The sequence below is a fragment of the Staurois parvus genome, unplaced genomic scaffold (assembly GCF_062004578.1).
Source record: "Staurois parvus isolate SC_StPar_1 unplaced genomic scaffold, SC_StPar_1.0 ptg001642l, whole genome shotgun sequence".
Taxonomy (NCBI): Eukaryota; Metazoa; Chordata; class Amphibia; order Anura; family Ranidae; genus Staurois; species Staurois parvus.
This window is the reverse complement of record NW_028319438.1, coordinates 153,139-173,931: the sequence shown is the minus strand read 5'-3', so window position 1 is coordinate 173,931 and position 20,793 is coordinate 153,139. Positions and strand designations below refer to the sequence as shown.

The 20,793-nt window shown below is 45.2% G+C and overlaps 1 protein-coding gene across 1 annotated transcript in view; it reads left to right on the top strand.

The window, feature by feature from the left end:
* Positions 1–20,793, top strand: part of STAG3 (STAG3 cohesin complex component) — a 185,767-nt gene that overhangs the window by 145,152 nt on the left and 19,822 nt on the right. The window contains exons 27-28 of the mRNA XM_089663227.1: positions 5,078–5,200; positions 15,085–15,317. Of these exons, the coding sequence (XP_089519353.1) occupies positions 5,078–5,200; positions 15,085–15,317 (356 nt within the window). The remainder of the gene's footprint in view (positions 1–5,077; positions 5,201–15,084; positions 15,318–20,793) is intronic.

Below are 20,793 nucleotides of genomic sequence, written 5' to 3'. Positions count from 1 at the left end.
TGCAAGGTCCTGATCATGTGATCACTGATTGCCCAATCAGTGATCACATGCAGAGTAGTAAGCAAGATGTCACTTCTGACATCATTGCTTACTATGTGTGAAATCTGTGAATGATCACAGAGGTCACATGGTACAGGGCTATTCACAACAGTCTTGTACCATGTGACAAGCTGTGACCAATCACAGCTCACACAGTATTTCTCAATGGCTGCAAAAATGCAGCCAGAGAGAAGGAGAAATGATTGCTTTTACAGCCTTTATGGGTGTAAAAGCAATCAGTGTAAAAAAAATAAAAAATCTTCATCACCCCACACAAGTAGTACAGAGTCACCGTGACACTGCACTGCTAGGGTGACAGTATGTAAAAAAATTAATAAAAAAATGTAAAAAAAAAATTTTTTAATTAGAATTTTTGATTATAAACGAATTTGGATTTTTTTTTTATTACTAAAAAGATAACTGAATAACTTTTAGCCAAGATTTATGATGGAATATTATTTATTTGCAAAATTTTATAAGAAAAACACTTTTTTTCTAAATTTTTGGACTTTTTCATTTATATAGCAAAAAAAATGAAAATCCCAGTGGTGAATAAATACCACCAAAATAAAGCTTTATCTGTCTCAAAAAAATGCTAAAAAATTAATTTGGGTACAGTGTTGCATGACCGTGCAATTGTCATTCAAAGTGTGACAGCGCTGAAAGCTGAAAATTGGCCTGGGCAGGAAGGGGGTGAAAGTGTCCGGACATGAAGTGGTTAACAACAAGAGTCATCTCCAAGAGGTCGCTTCGCATTCTCACAGCTGCCCAACAAAGTTGTCCTCAGTCTTTTCTTTTGGTTTTACTCAGACCCTGCTGGATCGGACATCACGGGGTGCGCCTTAATATGACTCTTGGACACTTGGCACCTCTTAAGACCAGTTCTGGCTAAGTTAACTGCAGTTTGTTTCCAGGTGCAGAGCTGTTGGCATCACCTTTGTGTTTGCCCTTGTCTATTGTGCTCTGTCTCTGAAGACTTTCTGTCTCTGGATTGGGCTACTCGGGCTGGGCACGAGGGCGCCTATTCTGAATTCCTCCCAGCTTTCCATGACGGGTTAATGCGGTAGGTAGGAGTGCTGGTCGTACCAATGTGTGGAATGCCACATGTGCATTCTGTGGCCTCTTTTCGGCAGACAGCATTGAGGAGGTATCTCCCCGCTGCTGCATCTTCTGCTGAGAGCCACGTAGAACTCTGATTCCAGATGCATTGCTGCTGCCCGCATTCCTGGTCACCTCCAGCCACCAGCCACTTGACCCTCCAGTCTTGAGTATTTTCTGCTGCCCATGTTCTGTGAGTACTTAAGGCTTAGCCTCCTACCTTGGGCCTGTACAATTTGTTCACCGGTGTTGGCTGTAACACGTTTGATTCTAGACATGGGGGGGGGGGGGGTAAGACAGCGGTACTTCCTTGCACACTACTCATTGTTGCTCGTCCCTTGATAGTGCCAGTGCCTGGCTCTGTCAGGTATTGCTGGCCCACCTCTTCTCCCATTGAGGAGGTTATTATTACAGTCATACAAACTTTTATGCGTCAAACTGCCCAGCTTAGCTCTGACCCTGACCGCAGGGGCCACAAACACGCTACCTTCCCCTACCCTGCATGTCCAGATGTTGCAGAGGTTCAGAAGTCATTACTGACTCCGACCCATCACTTGGAATATCTGGGTCTGGTTCTTGACAATTCCCAAGCCAAAATATTTGTTCCTCAGAAGAAACTTCAGACTCACAGGTCTTAACTTTATGTGCTGCAATCCAGGAGCTGTCCGACTCTCCACTTCTGCATAAGAGTTTTGGGTGGTTTAGATTACCCTGGATTGGCCCAGGATAGCATGATACACTGATCTGGTGTCCGTGTATCATGACTTCCCGTAGATGTACCATGGGCGCTGCCAGACCTTGTCCAAAGGACTGATCTACCACAGTTTATCTCAAGTCATCTCAGCCTGGCTGTTGAAACTTGGGCTCTGGGGAATATCCCTATGATGCTCAATTCTATAAAGTCTACTTCTTGCGAGGTCTGTCATCGGAAGGCATGCTTTGTTTGGTGTGGCTGAAGGCTTTCATTTCATTAGTTCCTTTTGCGATCCTTTCTTTCCTGCAGTTGGTCTGGACCACTCTTTAGCCCTTAGTGCCATTGAGGACCAGATTCCTGCTCATGTCATTCCTTTCCAAAGACAGTTGGGTTTCCCATTCTCTAATCAAGACCTTTGTGCAAGAGGCTTCCTATGTGGCCCCCCCTTGTGATCTACTTCTATGGAATTTGATTTTGGTGCTTCATAACCTCTTTTTCCACCTTGCAGAGGCATTCTTCACTATCTATGATGACCAAAAAAAGCATTTTTCCTTTTTGCTATCACCTCTGCTAGAGGATTGTCTGAACCACCTGCTTTATCAGCACAAAACCCTTTTGGTTCTGCACAGGTGAAAGGTGGTTCTAAGACCTAGGACATTTCTCCTTCAAAGGTGATCTTTGGCATTCACCTTAATCTGGGCATGTTCCCTCCCTCTTTTTGACCAGCTGTGGTTCACCAGAAGGAGATTTCTTTCCATATATATTATAACTGTTCAAATGTCTCTCTGCTGCTTCTTCATTACTCAAGTCAGATTGGTTTTTGCCATTGTGTTCTCCGATTTCTTGGTGGCTCTGGCAGACCATGGTGCAAGCTTTTTGGTTTTAAGGATGTTTCTCTTTTTCCATTCAAGTATAACTCCACCAGGGTTGTGTTTTTTGGGCGTTTTGGCATTAGGCCTCATTTGTTTTTTTAAAGAGTTGTAACGCTGCCCCCGATCTTCTATTTATAAGTTCAACAAACGTCCACAAAGCATGGACATTTCAGCCTCCTCTGATGCCTAATTCAGTTGTAAGATCCCTCAGGTGGATCTATGAGCTTCAGGCTCTCCTCAGTGCCTTTTGTTGTTTTTATTGGACTAGCAAGTGTTTGTTTGCTGTGTTGCCACCTTCCCCCTTCCATCCCCTTCAGTTGGGTGGCTTTTGGATGTCCAAAATATTTAAGAATTCGTGTGTTCCTCAGTGGAGAAAATATAACTTTTGTACTCAACATAAAATCCTTTTCTTGGAGATCATTGAGGGGCACACATCCCACCTCTCTGTGTGTATGATGATGCTCTTGGTACAAAATTAAGGCATGGTGGTAATAGGAGTGGTGTTCCCAGGCCGGGCTACAGTTTTGTGTTTTTTTTTGCCAGTGACCATTTCTCCTGTAGGCAGTAGTATTAGCCAAAGGTCACTAAACCCACAACAGTAAAATCAGTCTGTAAATGCATTAAGGCATGCTGGTTATAGTCACTGTGGAACTTAAGGGGTTAATCCTCCACATTGTGTAAAAAGGCTGTTTGATCCTGTCTTCTCTGATCCTCCCCTTCTACTGTCTCCAATCTATCTGCTCATAGAACCGAGCCTTGGGGACAAGTTGCACATGCTCAATTTGGTGCGTATTGCTAGAGAGTCTTTTGTATTACTTGGGAGAGTGCATGTGATCAGCACAGGGCCAATCAGCGCTGTCCAGACAGAGGGTCAGGTGTTGTGCAGCCTCATAGGACAATCAGGGGAGAATGAAAACTCTTCCTACAAGCTTTAGCCAGTGCTCTGCTGGACACTGATAAAAGTCACAAGACTAATCTAACTGCTGATGAGAAAAGGTATTTAGCAGTTTGTATTTACTAAAATAATTGCATTTCCGTGTTCTGTTTACTGTGGGAGACCAGATATATGCAGGGTCCTGGGAGACCAGATATTGGGAATGCAGGGTCCTGGGAGACCAGATATAGTGAATGCAGGGTCCTGGGAGACCAGATATAGTGAATGCAGGGTCCTGGGAGACCAGATATAGTGAATGCAGGGTCCGGGGAGACCGGATATAGTGAATTCAGGGTCCTGGGAGACCAGATATAGTGAATGCAGGGTCCTGGGAGACCAGATATAGTGAATGCAGGGTCCTGGGAGAGCAGATATTGGGAATGCAGGGTCCTGGGAGACCGGATATAGTGAATGCAGGGTCCGGGGAGACCGGATATAGTGAATGCAGGGTCCGGGGAGACCGGATATAGTGAATGCAGGGTCCGGGGAGACCGGATATAGTGAATGCAGGGTCTGGGGAGACCGGATATAGTGAATGCAGGGTCGTGGGTCTAGTAACACTTTAAGACTCCCTTTGTTCTTCAGAGGAATCTGAAAACACACATATATATATATATATATATATATATATATTTGTTAAAATAAAGCTATATACATATTCTATTTTTATTTTGACTTTCCATAATTCTCTGCATCAGACATAATATAGTTTATCAGCCATGCATAGATGTTGAAGGTGTAGCACTGCAGACTAATGAGCAGTTATGGCTGAATATATATTTATTGTAAATATTACACAGACCACATCTTGTCGGAAGATAAGCAGTGAAAATGAGCAACATAAACAGACATATGAAAGAGTCTTGGAGAATAATGAGTAATTATGACTGCTACTGTGTACATGTAAATTTACAACATTAAAGTGGAACGTAACTCATTGTGGTGGGGGAATCTCTCACTCTCCATAAAATTGTATTCTTGACTGTAGAATGAATGTTAAAGGGTGTTTTATACATCTGCCTGGAATCCTTTAAAGCGTGTGTAAAGAAACCTTTCATTTCACTTTGGAATGAGCAGAGAAAGGGTAGAATATCTAGAGGGAATATCCAGAGTTTTGCATTTTTACCAGAACAGGAATGGAGCAGAAACTTTCCTATGGGTATACTTGTCCAGTGATTGTTTAAAGGGGATTTCCCTCAATTTGAAAATATTTTCATTTTCTTTCTGTAGTGTCTACAAGACAGGAAGTGAAGGGAAATTGCTGAAATGGGACAAAAAAAGCTGACGGGTTTTGACCATTCCCTACTCTACTCAACATAATAAAATAAAATGGCTTTAGATGTACTTTATTTCTTTCATGGATTGGATGTGGAAAAAATTTGATGATATACCTTTATGTACACACTCATGATGCTTTTCTCTGATGTTCTTTTTTTCTAGAGAGGGTATTAAGTTCTCTCTTCGAGCCTCCACAGATACTGACTGGTCTTCCCAGAACCTGCTGTTCCTTGATGTGCTGAGCGAATTTTCACCCAAACTTCTTAAGCAGGACAAAAAAGCTGTGTGAGTAAATTTTACTTTACAAAGAAAATCGCCATTATGCTGTAAATGTGCTTTGCACAAACGATCTCCTCCGACCCGAACACTGCCATTTCCTCTAGCAGTCCATACCGTGAATGTTTGTGTCAGGGCTCCAGGTATGTCCAGAGGTGTGTGGACTGACACAGGAAAACGCAGGCTTCAGGTATAGTGTAAATAAGACAATTTATTAAGACTAAACAACACAAACGCAGTGCAAGGTAAACATAACACAGTGCAAACAACCCAAACTCCAACAGATAACCACATATACAAATCAACGTAGTCGGGCCGGCCGGGTCGGTAGCAAACGGGCAAACAGGGTACCAGGAGACAGCGGAAGAGTGGTCAGGAATAGCCAAGGTCAGGACAGGCGGAGTTCACTCGAGGTCAGGATCAAAGCAGAATCAGGGATCAAGCAGGAAGCAGACAGGATGCAAGTACAGGGGCTCATGGGAAACATACACCAAGGCACTGACTGCAGGTCTGGCCATTCCTTAAATACACCACCTGCAATCAGCCCCAGGTGTTGGCTGATTGCAGGAATGAGCTTCTGGCTGCTGAGAGCACCCGCTGGTCAGCCCTGGTACTGCAGCCCACACGGCAGGTGAGTCCCACCACCAGTGCCGAGTCCATTCCTGAAAGTTTGTAAGTAGAATCTTTCAGTTGTTTGGCCTCTTTACAGTCATGAGAAGTCCACTTTTGCAAAAATGCTATTACATTGAACCTTTTCTTTTTGGTGGTGTGAAACTATATCACTACCAGGTGATCTCTGTTGGCATAGATAATGCAAGTATGCACTCGTAGGTGTTTAAGTCTAGGTTCACACCTATGCAGGTTGCGTTTGAGGCATTTCTGCATTGTATTTTCATTTTTTGCACTTGCATTTTTGCCAAATTTTTTATGCGTTTTGCATTTTTGTTTTCTTTTCCATGTTGCTAGGCAGATTTCAAACGCAAAACTCATTAAAAAACTCAGCAAAATGCACTACATGCTTTACTGAAACGTTCCCATTGAAATCTATAGCACCAAAACTGCAACGTTTTGCGTTCAAAAAAGTCCCTGACCCTTTCCAAAAAACACACCAGGTGAAAATGCAGAGATGTGAACCTGTCCCATAGGAAATCATGTTAAATGGACTGTACTGCTTTTCTGGAAAACGCAAAATGCTGTAGAAAACACTTAGGTGTGAACCTAGGGTAAGGGCTCATGTACACTGCAGCTGATAAACTCACGTTTAGGAGCTGTTCAGCGTTTTTTTCAGCAGCCCCTGAACTCTCCCTAATGTTTTCCTATGTGTCCATGTACACATCGTTGTTTACAGGCATTTGATTTTACAGTCGTTTTTTTGAACGCAGAAAACTTGTGTTCATTAGTCAATATTATCAGCGTGTCAAACGCAAAACGCTTGTAAATGCGGCAAATCGTGTTTATAAGCGTTTGAAATTTTTTAGACTCTTCCAGTTCCTGATTCTGTCCAGAGCCTTTTTTCATCATGAAAAATGCATGCGAAGCATTTTCAGGGTACTCAAATGGACAAAACACTGAACACAGGATGTTCCTACTAAGCTTGTCATATGTTGTAATGACCAATTCACACCTCAGACCTCTCCCACCCTTGGAAACAAAAGATATGTTAATGACCGTTCACACCTCAAATTCCTCATGAAGACCCCCTGCCAGGTGACCTTAATGACTCCTCCACCAGACACCTTTCCCACCCTTGGAAACAAAAGAAATGTTAATGAACAACTCACACCTAAGATAATCTCAACACATACTACTGTCTCTGCTTCTACTCTCTGTATTACTCGGAAACAGTCTGAAATAGTTAATAATTTACCACTTTTCAGTGCATTCTGGGCATTTGGGAGGTTCTCCTGTGCTTATCATTAAAAAACTCTTCTAAACGCAAATCCACATAAACGCGCAAAAATGCATTATGCAAACGTGGCTAAACAGAGACGTTTTTTAACCTACGTTTTCCAGCAGTCAGTTTCCAGTGTTCAGAAGTGTCCCGTGTACATGTCTAAGGGTTTGAGGTAGGGCATTAATGATATGATGGTTAAAGGAATGTATGGTGGTTTTGTATTGATCTGCTTTATTTATTATGGTGAGGTGTAAAAGTATAGTAAGCTCTAAGGAGCAGGGCCCTCTGAATCCTCCTGTATTATTTGTATTGTAATTGTACTGTCTGCCCTTATGTTGTAGAGCGCTACATATATTGTTGGCGCTATATAAATCCTGTATAATAATAATAACAAATTAGAAATTGTCCCTGATCTGGGAAACAGTGCTGAAATCTGGGATAAAAGCCATGCCTCTAAAAGCCGTGTCACTAGGGTGATGTGGCAAAAAAAAACAAAATGCAAAACGACTTGTTTACAAAGCTCAATAACTCAAGCTAAAAGTTACATGGACAGTTCTCATTCTGCATCTTTCTGAAACAGCAATTTCCTAGATTTGTAGTCCACTTTGAAGACCCGGTTGCTCATGTTGTTATGCCCCTCTTACCCCATACTGTCTAGTTTAATTCTTCCCTATTCTTTTTCTTTTTTTTATGATATTTTTACTAATTTCATATTGCAAAATCCAACATTATAACAATCCATACACAAAAAAAACAACAATTTTTCAAAGCATATTTAACCTAATTCCCCTTCTCCCCTCTCTTCCCCTTCACACAGGGAAGGAGGAGCACAGGAAACTTAAAATGTTTTTTTACCCTAATGCAAGCAATGCATCAAGGTTGAAAACGTTTTAGGTTTAGTATCACTTTAACCGCTTTCCCACCGCCCTATAGCAGAAATACTGCTACAGGGCGGCAGGGGTGCGCAAAATCACGTGTATATACTTGTGATTTTGCATTTCCGGATATGGGGCGTGCATAGCAGAGCCATACAAAGCAGTGTGCTTACAGTGTAAAGCACACAGTTAACCCTTTGACCGCCCATGATGTTAACCCCTTCCAGCCCAGTGCCATTAGTGCAGTGTTGGTGCTTTTTTTTAGCACTGATCACTGTATTGGTGTCACTGGGAATGTCAGTGGCAGTCAGCTCTCCCCAGTGTCAGAATGGCTGCTGCAGTCCTGCTGTCACTGATCGCCGCCATTACTAGTCTACAAATGACGGTATATATACTGGAATTGTTTTCTTTTTAGACACTATAACATTCAGGTAAACCAATTAATTTACACGTATTGGGATTTTGTTTAGCAAAGACATATCACAGAATACATTTTGGCCTAAATTTATGACAAAATTAGATTTTTTAAATTTTTGTTACTGGACATGTTTAACCACTTGACCTGCAGAGGATTTACCCCCCTTAATGACCAGGCCTCTTTTTGATACTCGGCGCTGCACTAATTCAACTGATAATTGCGCGGTCATGCAATGCTGCACCCAAACAAAATTTACGTCCTTTTTTTCACACAAATAGAGCTTTCTTTCGGTGGTATTTGATCACCTGTGCGCTTTTTATTTTTCACACTATAAACAAAATAAGGCCAAAAATTTTGAAGAAAAACAATATTTTTTACTTTCAGCTATAAAAAATATATAGTAAACTCAAAGTTGGTTATAAATTTAGGCCAAAATGTATTCTGCTCCATGTTTTTGGTAAAAAAAATCCCAATAAGTGTATATTGATTGCTTTGTGTGAAGTTATAGCGTCTACAAACTATGGTATAGATACTGCAATTTACGCCATTTTTTTGCTATACAGCGCTGCGCTAGTTTAACGGACAATTGCGCGGTCATGCAATACGGTACATAAATGAAATTTACATCCTTTTTTTTCCCACAAATTGAGCTTTCTTTTGGTGGTATTTGATTGCCTGTGCGTTTTTTTTTTTTTTGCGCTATAAAAATAAAAGGCTGACAATTTTGAGGAAAAAAAAACAATATTTTGGACTTTTTGCTATAAAACATGTCCAGTAAAAAAAATTTAAAAATCAAATTTAGTCATAAATTTCTGCCAAAATGCATTCTGCGACATATCTTTGCTAACTTTGCTAAAAAAAACCCAATACGTGTAAATTAATTAGTTTACGTGAAAGTTATAGCGTTTACAAATGGCAGGAAAGATACTGGGATTTTTAGTTTTTTTTTATACTAATAATGGTGGTGATTAGCGGCTTATGGCGGTGATCAATGACTTATGCCGACGACCAGTGACTTATGGTGGGACTGCGGGACCGCGGCGGACATTCTGACATTGGGGGGTACTGACTTGGGGTCACTGACATCCCCAGTGACACCAATACAGTGATCAGTGCAAAAAAAAAACACTGACACTGTACTAATGGCACTGGGGAGGAAGGGGTTAAGTTTATTATTCAGGGAAAGGGTTAACTGTGTGAGGGGGAGTGTTTTACTAGGGGGCGGGGGTGTGTACTGCAGGGAACACCGGCTGATCGGGGGAGAGAAACTCTTCTGTCCCGATCAGCGTGTCCTGGAGCTGTCAGTGAACTGACAGAAAGCACAGCTACTGCAGCTGTGCTCTCTGTCAGTGATTGCCGCCGATCGCCGGGACATAGCCGGTAACGACCGCCTGTGACCCGGCGACTGACATCCGCGGCTGTGATCGGCGGGACAGATAGGGCGGCGGCGCGCCTTGCGTGCGCCCCCTACCTGTTTTCAAAACACACGTTTTAAAACGTGCTTTTGCCCAGCCGTGCCGCCCTGGCGCCGTATTTCTACAGTGGCTGGGCGGCATGTGGTTAATATCAAAAAGTCAAAAATATTGTTTTTTTCTCAAAATTGGCGGTCTTTTTTTTTTATAGTGCAAAAAATAAAAAACACAGAGGTGATGAAATGCCACCGAAAGCAAGCTCTATTTGTGGGGGGAAGAAAAGGACATAAAGTTCATTTGAGTACAGCATTGCATGACCGCGCAGTTGTCAGTTAAAGTAACGCAGCGCTGTATCGTAGAAAATGGCCTGTTCAGGAACGGGGGAAATCCTCTAGAGGGCATGTGGTTAAATACACATACATTTGAATCTATTATTTGCATGGTAATTATACAAAAAGGTTGTAAGATCAAATACCTAGGGTTTACAGAAAACAAAATATGACCTTATAATATGTTTCGGTGTTCAATGTAATTTGGGTTGGACATCTGTACATTGTTAGTCAATAATATTTATTTTATTTATTTCAGGTACTTATATAGCGCCATCAATGTACACAGCACTTTACATATATATTGTACATTCACATCAGTCCCTAACCCTCAAGGGGTGTACAATCTAAGGTCCCTAACCCACAAGGGGTGTACAATCTAAGGTCCCTAACCCACAATGGGTGTACAATCTAAGGTCCCTAACCCACAATGGGTGTACAATCTAAGGTCCCTAACTCACATTCATACATACACATACTAGGGCCAATTTAGACAGGATCCAATTAACCTACCAGCATGTTTTTTGGAGTGTGGGAGGAAACCGGAGTCCCCGGAGGAAACCCACGCAGGCACAGGGAGAACATGCAAACTCCAGGCAGGTGGTGCCATGGTTGGGATTCGAACCAACGACCCGAGTACTGCCAGGCGGAAGTGCTAACCATTTAGCCATTGTGCTGCCCTATTGCGCGTGTGCATGTTTGTTGCGTGTGTGTTGTGTGTGTGTGTTGCGCATGTGTTGCGTGTGTGTGTTGTGTGTGTGTGTTGCGCATGTGTTGCGTGTGTGTGTGTTGCGTGTGTGTGTGTTGCGTGTGTGTGTTGCGTGTGATTTTATTTTTTTTTTGCATAAAATAAAGCAATTGAAAACTGTGTCTATGCTTACTTTTCTGTGCAACACAAGGGTTAGAGTTGGCCTTTCTTGGTTGGTTGCAGTTACCTCCGTCTGGATAGTGTCTGAGTTAGCGGCCCTTTCCTATTGGTCCCCTGCTCATAAGGAAGAAATAGTGCTTTGTCCTCATCCCTCCTTCCTTCCCAAATTACTCTTGCCTTTCAAGATTATGGCCATTGTCCTGCATGTGTGTTGCCTGTCAACTTCTGTTGCTCAGGAGATATCCCTCTACATTAGCAGTTCTCAACCTGTGGGTTGCGACCCCTTTGGGGGTCGAACGACCCTTTCACAGGGGTCACCTAAGACCATCGGAAAACACATATTTTCAATGGTCTTAGGAACCGAGACACCGCTCTTCTATCCGTCTCCCACATGCAGATAGACTTTATGAGTTAGTGGTGAGGGCGGCCGGAGGGGCTCGGCAGGGTGTCCCCCACTCCCGGCTTGCTGCGAGCCTCTCACGTTGAACTAATGCGGGCCATAGACGGGCCGTTTATCGGCCGATAAACGAAACATTGGTCGGTGCCGTTGCCAATGCTTCCACCAATGTCCACGAAAAACGGCCATTTTTCGTGGATTTTCTAGCATGACCAATAAAAATAAATGAGAAGATCCGCGAAAAACGGCCGACGGGCGGGCCCCACTAACGGTGTGAATATCGGCCGATTTTTCGCGCGGACGAAAATTCAGCCAACAAACGTCCCGTCTATGGCCTGCATTACACCAGCACACTGACTGGCCCGCTCCCTCTTCCCTGTGCGTTATGAGCGGCTGGCCAGGCTGGAGGCTCCTCCCCTGCAAGGGGCGGGTCGGAGGTACCCAGCTGCCGCCCATTGGCTGCCTTTGCACCTGCTGCATGTGTCCCCGGGCGGGCAGCTGCTCACAATAGCTGGATAGATGTGAGCCGGGCCCCCCTTTGTCTCCGGGGAGGGGGGATCTGGTTACCCGCAGAGCGTGTGCCCTACAGCCGCTCACCTCCCACGGAGGCTTCTCCTCACAGCACATGTACGAGGGCTGGCACCGGGGCACACGGCCCGCTAGAGGGAAGTACACAGCGACCAGCAATCCCAAACTTTCTGGGGTCATACAAGGAGCCTCAGGACAGACGACTTGGTGTGGGAGAGGGCTGATATCCCTGGGGGGGAATACTGGCCATACACACTTCAAATGTACTATCAGATCCAATTGGCAATCAGATTAACTTCCGTTCCCATCAAATTCCTTCAGTCGCTTGACCAGGGTGCAAAATGATCGATCGATTTGCAATAATTTTATGGTTGGGGGTCACCACAACATGAGGAACTGTATTAAAGGGTCGCAGCATTAGGAAGGTTGAGAAGCACTGGTCTACACCCTCTACACCCTGATTGTGGTGTGAGCTCATAAAATGTATCTGATTATCACAGTTCCCTTCTGTGGATCCAAATGTATTAAGAGGCCTTGCAAGGGTTGACTTCCATCCAGGGATTCCTATTTGTTTTCCAGACCATCTCTCAGTCTGATTGTGCCGAGGGTCAGGTTCCATCTTTTCCAGTCATCATTCCACCCAATCGGTTATACAGTCATGGCCACAAATATTGTCACCCCCGCATTTCTGTCAGATAACGCACCACTTCGCCCAGAAAACAGTTGCAATTACAAAAGTTTCGGCATTCTCATGTTTTTTTTCTTTTGTTTGTATTGCTATGACACAAAAAAGTGGATAAACAACAAGCCAAATCTGACACGTTTCACACAAAACCCCACACACGCACCACCTCCACACGGCTCACAGAAACAGAGCCAAAGCTGTCAATCTGCTGGAGGTCCCTCTCCTGTCACCATTTTTCTCTTGGTGTCAGGATAACTTGTGAGAAGCAACTCATGCTTATAGCAGAGGAACAAGGCAGCAGACAGGAATGACACTTAGTGCTCTAGATTGAGACAAGTACACACTGTAGAGGGATAGGCTTTCCTCATATTTCATGTCTGAGGTTTACAACCACTTTAAAGTGTTACTAAACCCAGAACAGTACAATCAGTCTGTATATGCAGTAAAGCATGCCTATTATACTCACTGTGGAACCTAAGGGGTTAATCATCTGCATTGTGTAAAAAAGCTGTTTGATCTTGTTTTTTCTGATCCTCCCCTTCTTCCAGTGTCCCCTTTTTATCTCCTGATGAGACATATCGTGTGGAATCACTCTGCACATACTCAGTTTGTTGTGTATTGCTAGAGAGGTTTTTTTTTTTCTTGGGAGAGTTCATGTGATCAGTACAAACCCAATCATCACTATCCAGACAGAGGTCAGGGGTTCTGCATCCTCCTAGAGCAGAATGAAAACTCTTCCTACTAGCTCTAACATGTGCTCTACTGGACACTGATAAAAGTCACAAGACTGCTCTAACTGCTGATGAGAAAAAGTATTTAGCAGTTGCTATTTTTTTTAGTAAATATAATTTCCATGTTCTGTGTACTCTGGGAGAGTAGATACAGTGACTGCAGGGTCCAGGGAGACCAAATATAGTGAATGCAGGGTCCGGGGAAAATGGATATAGTGAATGCAGGGTCCGGGGAGACCAAATATAGTGAATGCAGGGTCCGGGGAGAATGGATATAGTGAATGCAGGGTCCGGGGAGACCAAATATAGTGAATGCAGGGTCCGGGGAGAGCGGATATAGTGAATGCAGGGTCCGGGGAGACCTGATATAGTGAATGCAGGGTCCGGGGAGACCTGATATAGTGAATGCAGGGTCCGGGGAGACCTGATATAGTGAATGCAGGGTCCGGGGAGAGCGGATATAGTGAATGCAGGGTCCGGGGAGAGCGGATATAGTGAATGCGGGGTCCTGGGAGAGCAGATATAGTGAATGCAGGGTCCGGGGAGACCAGAAATAGTTAATGCAGGGTCCGGGGAGACCGGATATAGTGAATGCAGGGTCCTGGGGAGAGCGGATATAGTGAATGCAGGGTCCTGGGGAGAGCGGATATAGTGAATGCAGGGTCCTGGGGAGAGCGGATATAGTGAATGCAGGGTCCGGGGAGACCAGAAATAGTTAATGCAGGGTCCTGGGAGACCAGATATAGTGAATGCAGGGTCCGGGGAGACCAGATATAGTGAATGCAGGGTCCGGGGAGACCGGATATAGTGAATGCAGGGTCCGGGGAGAGCGGATATAGTGAATGCAGGGTCCTGGGAGACCGGATATAGTGAATGCAGGGACCGGGGAGAGCGGATATAGTGAACGCAGGGTCCTGGGAGACCGGATATGGGGAACGCAGGGTCCGGGGAGACCAGATATGGGGAACGCAGGGTCCTGGGAGACCAGATATGGGGAACGCAGGGTCCTGGGAGACCGGATATAGTGAATGCAGGGTCCGGGGAGAGCAGATATAGTGAATGCAGGGTCCGGGGAGAGCGGATATAGTGAATGCAGGGTCCAGGGAGACCGGATATAGTGAATGCAGGGTCTGGGGAGACCGGATATAGTGAATGCAGGGTCCGGGGAGAGCGGATATAGTGAATGCAGGGTCCGGGGAGAGCGGATATAGTGAACGCAGGGTCCGGGGAGAGCGGATATAGTGAACGCAGGGTCCGGGGAGAGCGGATATAGTGAACGCAGGGTCCGGGGAGAGCGGATATAGTGAATGCAGGGTCCGGGGAGACCGGATATAGTGAATGCAGGGTCCGGGGAGACCGGATATAGTGACTGCAGGGTCCGGGGAGAGCAGATATAGTGACTGCGGGGTCCGGGGAGAGCATATATAGTGACTGCGGGGTCTGGTGTTTTGTAACACTTTAAGGGCATGAGGAATATATAAAATATGATTTACTCACAGTAAAGGGCTGTAGATCTTCCACCCTACTGTCCTTCCTTGTGGTCATTCTACAAATGGCACTTTATCAAATTCTTCTTTGTTCTGTTTTTACATTTATGTCAGGAACAATTGAGTACTGTCCGTGATACTTTTTTTATTTGCACTAACATACGATTTTGAGGACAAGCTTTCTGGGAATGTCCCCTTCTTCAGGTCTAAGCAGTACTGAAACAACATTTATAAGTGATACTCATGTCTAATTCATCCTTTGTTTTCAGCCTGAACTACTTAGATGAGACCTGTAAGCAGTGCATCCTTTCAGATCAGGAGTACGGTGATGAGGCCAGTGAAATGTTCGCTCCCCTTCACGCCTACAAGAAATCTCTCAGTACAGACGGTGAACCAGGAACCACCACACCCAGCCACGCCAGAAGCCGTCGAGGAAAGGACAGGAGGACAGCCAGAATGCCTTTGGTTTCACCACATAAAAAGAAGAGGAGAGCCGACCAGGGTAAGACAAATTACAGGTTATATAGAAGTTTAAATAAAATGGCAAACTAGTGCCTGTTTGTTGAATGATGTGAATATGAAAGTCTCAGCTGAAAACGTCTGTCTATTGTTAAGATGCTACAGTGATTAAAGCGATTCTAAAGGTCCATTTATTTTCTTTTGTAAAATAACAAACATGCCTATACGTACACTGTTTGTGTTGTAGCTTTGCACAGAGCAGCCTGGATCCTCCTTTTCTCGGGTCCCCTGCAGGCTCTCCTGGTTCCTCCAAACCGCTTGCTATGGGGCACCCGCTGCTCCGTGTGTCCATACACACATGGAACTATGGCTTGGTCTCATCCCCCTCTTTCCTCATTGCCTGGCTGGCTATGATTGACAGCAGAGGGAGCCAATGGCTCCCACTTGCTGTCCCAGCCAATGAGGAGGCAGAGACCCGGGACAGCCGAGGCTGTCATGCACATTGCTGGCTGTCAATGAGGCTCAGGTAAGTCTTGAGGGGGCTGGGGGCACTGCTGCACACAAAAGGTTTTTTACCTTCATGCATAGAATGTATGAAGGTAAAAAACCTTGAGCCTTTACAACCGCTTTAATTAATCTAAGTCACAGCAATAGAAGAACACAGTCTGCTGAACATAATACTACACAAACATTAGATGTTGCCATGGTTTAATTGCACATAACATGTAAACATTCACAGTGCAGGGAGAAAAAAGTATGTGAACCTTTGGACTTAATAACTGGTTGACTCTCCTTTGGCAGCAATAACTTCAACCGAATGTTTCCTGTAGTTGCAGATCAGACCTGCACAACGATCTGGAGTAATTTTGGACCACTCCTCTTCACAAAACTGTTTCAGTGTAGCAATATTCTTGGGATGTCTGGTGTGAATCGCTCTCTTAAGGTCATGCCACAGCATTTCAATCGGGTTGAGGTCAGGACTCTGACTGGGCCACTCCAGAAGGCGTATTCTGTGTTGTTGCAGCCATTGTTTTGTTGAATTACTTGTATGCTTTGGGTCATTGTCCTGTTGCATCACCCATCCTCTGCGGAGCTTCAGTTGGCGGACAGATGGTGGTATGTTTTCCTGCAAAATGTCTTGATAAACTCTGGAATTCATTTTCCCATCAATGACAACAATCCGTCCAGGCCCTGAGGCAGCAAAGCAGCCCCAAACCATGATGCTCCCTCCGCCATGTTTTACAGTGGGGATGAGGTTTTGATGTTGGTGTGCTGGGCCTTTTTTTCTCCACACTTAGTGTTGTGTGTTCTTCCCAAACAACTCAATCTTGGTTTCATCTGTCCACAGTATATTTTGCCAGTAGTGCTGTGGAACATCCAGGTGCTCTTTTGCAAACTTCAAACGTGCTGCAATATTCTTCTTGGACAGCAATGGCTTCCTCCGTGGTGTCCTCCCATGTACTCCATTCTTGTTTAATGTTTTCCTTATTGTAGATGTGTCAACAAAAATGTTAGCATGTGCCAGAGATTTCTGTAGGTGTTTAGCTGACACTCTGGGATTCTTCTTTACCTCATGCAGCATTCTGCGCTGTGCTCTTGCAGTCATTTTTACAGGACGACCACGCCTAGAAAGAGTAGCAACAGTGCTAAACTTTCTCCATTTGTAGACAGTCTGTCTTACCGTGGACACATGAACATCAAGGCTTTTGGAGATACTTTGTAACCCTTTCCAGCTTCATGCAAGTCAACAATTCTTGATCGTAGGTCTTCTGAGAGCTCTTTTCTGCGAGGCATGGTTCACATCAGACAGTGCTTCTTGAAACCAGTAAACCCAAAACAGGTGTGTGTTTTTTAAGGACAGGACAGCTGTCAGCAACACATCCAATATCATCACACTGATTGGAGTCAAGGTTGGCTCACTCCTGGCTCCAATTAGCTCTGGGAGAAGTCATTAAGCTAGGGCCTCACATACTTTTTCCTCCCTGCACTGTGAATGTTTACATGTTATGTGCAATTAAACCATGGCAACATCTAATGTTTGTGTAGTATTATGTTCAGCAGACTGTGTTCTTCTATTGTTGTGACTTAGATGACGTTCAGAGCACATTTTATGCCCAATTCATGCAAAACTCCACGTAATCCCAAGGGGTTCACATACTTTTTCTTGCAACTGTAGATGGAATGTAAAACATAAAACACAGTGTTCAGAATAGAGCAGTGTGAAGTATAGATGGGGTCTAGAATGGAATATGTCATGTATAGCACAGCGTACAAGCTGTACCTCCACCATTCTCCCCAATACATACAGCACACCCCTTCATGCACTCCTGTACATCTATCATACCTCGTAGAGCTCCCATCAGTAGATCAGTAGGCTGTTTCTTTCACATGCAAAACTGCACATAGTGGCCGTCATCCTTCATTTTCCTCTGGCTTCTCTGTGACATGAGGCTGTACCTATATCTTGCACACCACTTCCTGCCCTTCCTAATGCTGACCTTATTCACACTGAGCTTTGTCATGTGAGCGGCATGTCCAGTATAAAACATCAATGACTGCCTCATTCTTAATTGTTTTACATAGATCACATTATTATTATTATACAGGATTTATATAGCGCCAACAGTTTGCGCAGCACTTTACAATATAAGGGAGACCGTACAATTACAATACATTTCAGTACAGAAGGAATAGGACGGCCCGGCTCATGGAGCTTACAATCTAAAGGAAGGGGGAGGTGATACAAAAGGTGATCGCTGCAGGAGATGATCCAAGTACAGTTCTTAGGTGGAGGTGGGGTAGGCTTCCCTGAAGAAACGAGTTTTCAAAGATCGCCTAAAGGCAGACAGGGTGGGGGCTGACCGGACATGCTGTGGTAGGGAGTTCCAGAGGATGGGAGAGGCTCTGGAGAAGTCCTGGAGATGAACGTGGTGGAGGAGGTGATGAGGGAGCTAGAGAGGAAGATATCTTGGGAAGAGCGGAGTGGGCGATTTGGGTGGTATCTGCTGGATGAGATTGGCAATGTAGCTAGGGGCAGTGTTGTGGATGGCTTTGTAAGCTGTGGTTAGTATGTCGAATTTTATATGTTGGATTAGTGGAAGCCAGTGGAGGGATTGGCAGAGAGGGGCAGCAGTCGCTGATCGGTTGGTAAGGTGTATGAGTCTAGCAGCAGCATTCCTAATAGACTGAAGGGGGGATAGCCTGTGTAACGGTAGACCAGTGAGGAGGGAGTTGCAGTAATCAAGGCTGGATATAACCAAGGTGCAGATAAGTTGTTTTGTGGTGTCATTGGTCAGGAAGGGGCGGATTTTGGAAATGTTCCGGAGGTTGAGGCGGCAGGATTTAGCCAGTGAGTGGATGTGGGGCCCAAAGGAGAGGTCAGAGTCTTGGATTACACCTAGCACCCTGGCATGAGGGGAAGGACCAATGGTTGTGCTGTTGATCTTACTGGTTAATTCATGAGTGGGGGATCAGGGGGGAGGTATTATTACAAGCTCGGTTTGGAAAGATACGTAAGGAGATTGAGGGGGTGAGCTGGGGAGTGGAGAGATAGATCTGGGTGTCATCATCAATGAGGTGGTATTGGAATCCATGGGAGGTTATGAGTTGGCCCAGGGAGGAGGTATAGAGAGAGAAAAGGAGGGGCCCAAGGACAGAACCTTGGGGTACCCCAACAGAAAGAGGGAGCGGAGGAGGAGGAGTTGTATGTGACACTGAAAGTGCGCTGAGAAAGGTAAGAGGAGAACCAGGAGAGAGCAGAGTCCTGGAGTGGAGTTTACTGAGGAGCGGGTGGTCAACTGTGTCAAAGGCAGCGGAAAGGTCGAGGAGTATGAGTATGGAGTAATGGCCGTTGGTTTTAGCAGTTAGTAGGTCATTAGTGAGTTTTAGTAGGGCAGTTTCTGTGGAATGTTGTGGGCGGAGCCCAGACTGTCGAGGATCAAGAAGGTTGTTGTCGGTGAGGTAGCAGTTCATACGGTTGTGAACAAGGCGTTCGAGAAGCTTGGAGGCAAACAGGAGCAGGGAGATGGGTCTTAAGTTATTCAAACAGGTGGGGTCCAGCGAGGGTTTTTTGAGAATGGGGTTAACTAGTGCATATTTGAGCGGGGAGGGAAAGGTGCCCATGGAGAGTGAGAGGTTGAAGATGTGGGTTAGAGAGTTTAGGATACAGCAGGAAGGAGGCCGCAACAGTCGTGAGGGGACAGGATCCAGGGGACAGGTGGTGAAGTGGGCCTTGGAAAGGAGTTCGGTAACTTCCTTGGTGGTAACAGGGTCGAAGGAGGAGAGTGTTGAGTTTGGAGTTGGGCCTGGTATGTTGGTTAGAGGAGGAAGCTTGACACTGGAGATCTCATCACGAATTGTGTCGATCTTCTTCTTGAAGTGACTGGCAATCTCCTGTGCAGTAAGTTGGTGGGTGGAGGCAGTGGGGGGGTGGAGTAAGGAATTAAGGGTAGAGAAGAGTTGACGAGGATTGGATGAGAGGGTCTTGACGAGAGTGTTATAGTAGGTTTGCTTAGCAGCGTGGAGGCTGGAGTTGTATTTAAGAAGAGCGGATTTGTAGAGGGTAAAGTCTTTCAGGGATTTAGTTTTACGCCATGCTCGCTCAAGAGTGCGGCTTCGTCTCTTGAGACTTCTGGTGTCATCTGTTTGCCAGGGTTGAGACAGGTGAGGCCTGGTTCTGTGTGTAGAAAGAGGAGCAAGGGCGTCCAGGGAGGATGATAGATAGTTGTTGTAGGCAGATGTGGCCAGCTCTGGGCAGGACAGGGGTGCAATTTCATCATAGAGGCGCTCAGTAGCGGAGTGATGAAGGTCAGGGCTGAGGTGATGGAGGTTTCTACAGGTAACGGTTTGCTGGTTGGAGGCATGGGAGGTAGGAGGCAGGGAGAGTGTGAAGCTGATAAAGTTGTGATCAGAGAGAGGAAAAGGGGTGTTAGAGAGGTTACAGGGAGTGCAGAGGTGGGTGAATACAAGGTCAAGGGTGTTGCCATTGGAGTGGGTGGTGGATTGTGACTATTGTGTTAGGTTAAAAGAGGAAGTTAGGTTGAGTAGTTGAGAGGTGGCAGGGGTGTGAACATTGACTGGGATGTTAAAGTCACCGAGGATAATGACAGGCACCTCAGAGGAGAGAAAGTATGGTAGCCATGCTGAAAAGTCACAGAGAAAGCGTGAAACTGGGCCCGGGGGCTGGTAGATGACTGCAATCCTCAGATAAACAGGAGAAAAGAGACAAATACAGTGCAGTACAAAAGAGCGGAGGGACAGAGACGGAGGGGCAGGAAGAATCTGGAACGTGCTTTGTGGGAAAAGAAGAAGTTCGACTCAGTCTCCTTTTCGTCCGCTGGGTCTAGGTGAGCGAGTCCAGAGGAGGCCGCCATGGGAGAGTGCAGCTGAGGAGACAGAGTCAGAATCCTGGGGGCCAGGTTTCAGTAATAGCAAGAAGGTTGAGGGAGTGGGAGAGGAAGAGGTCATTCATAGAGAGTTTGTTAGAGGCTGAGCGGGCATTCCAGAGGGCACATAGGAGG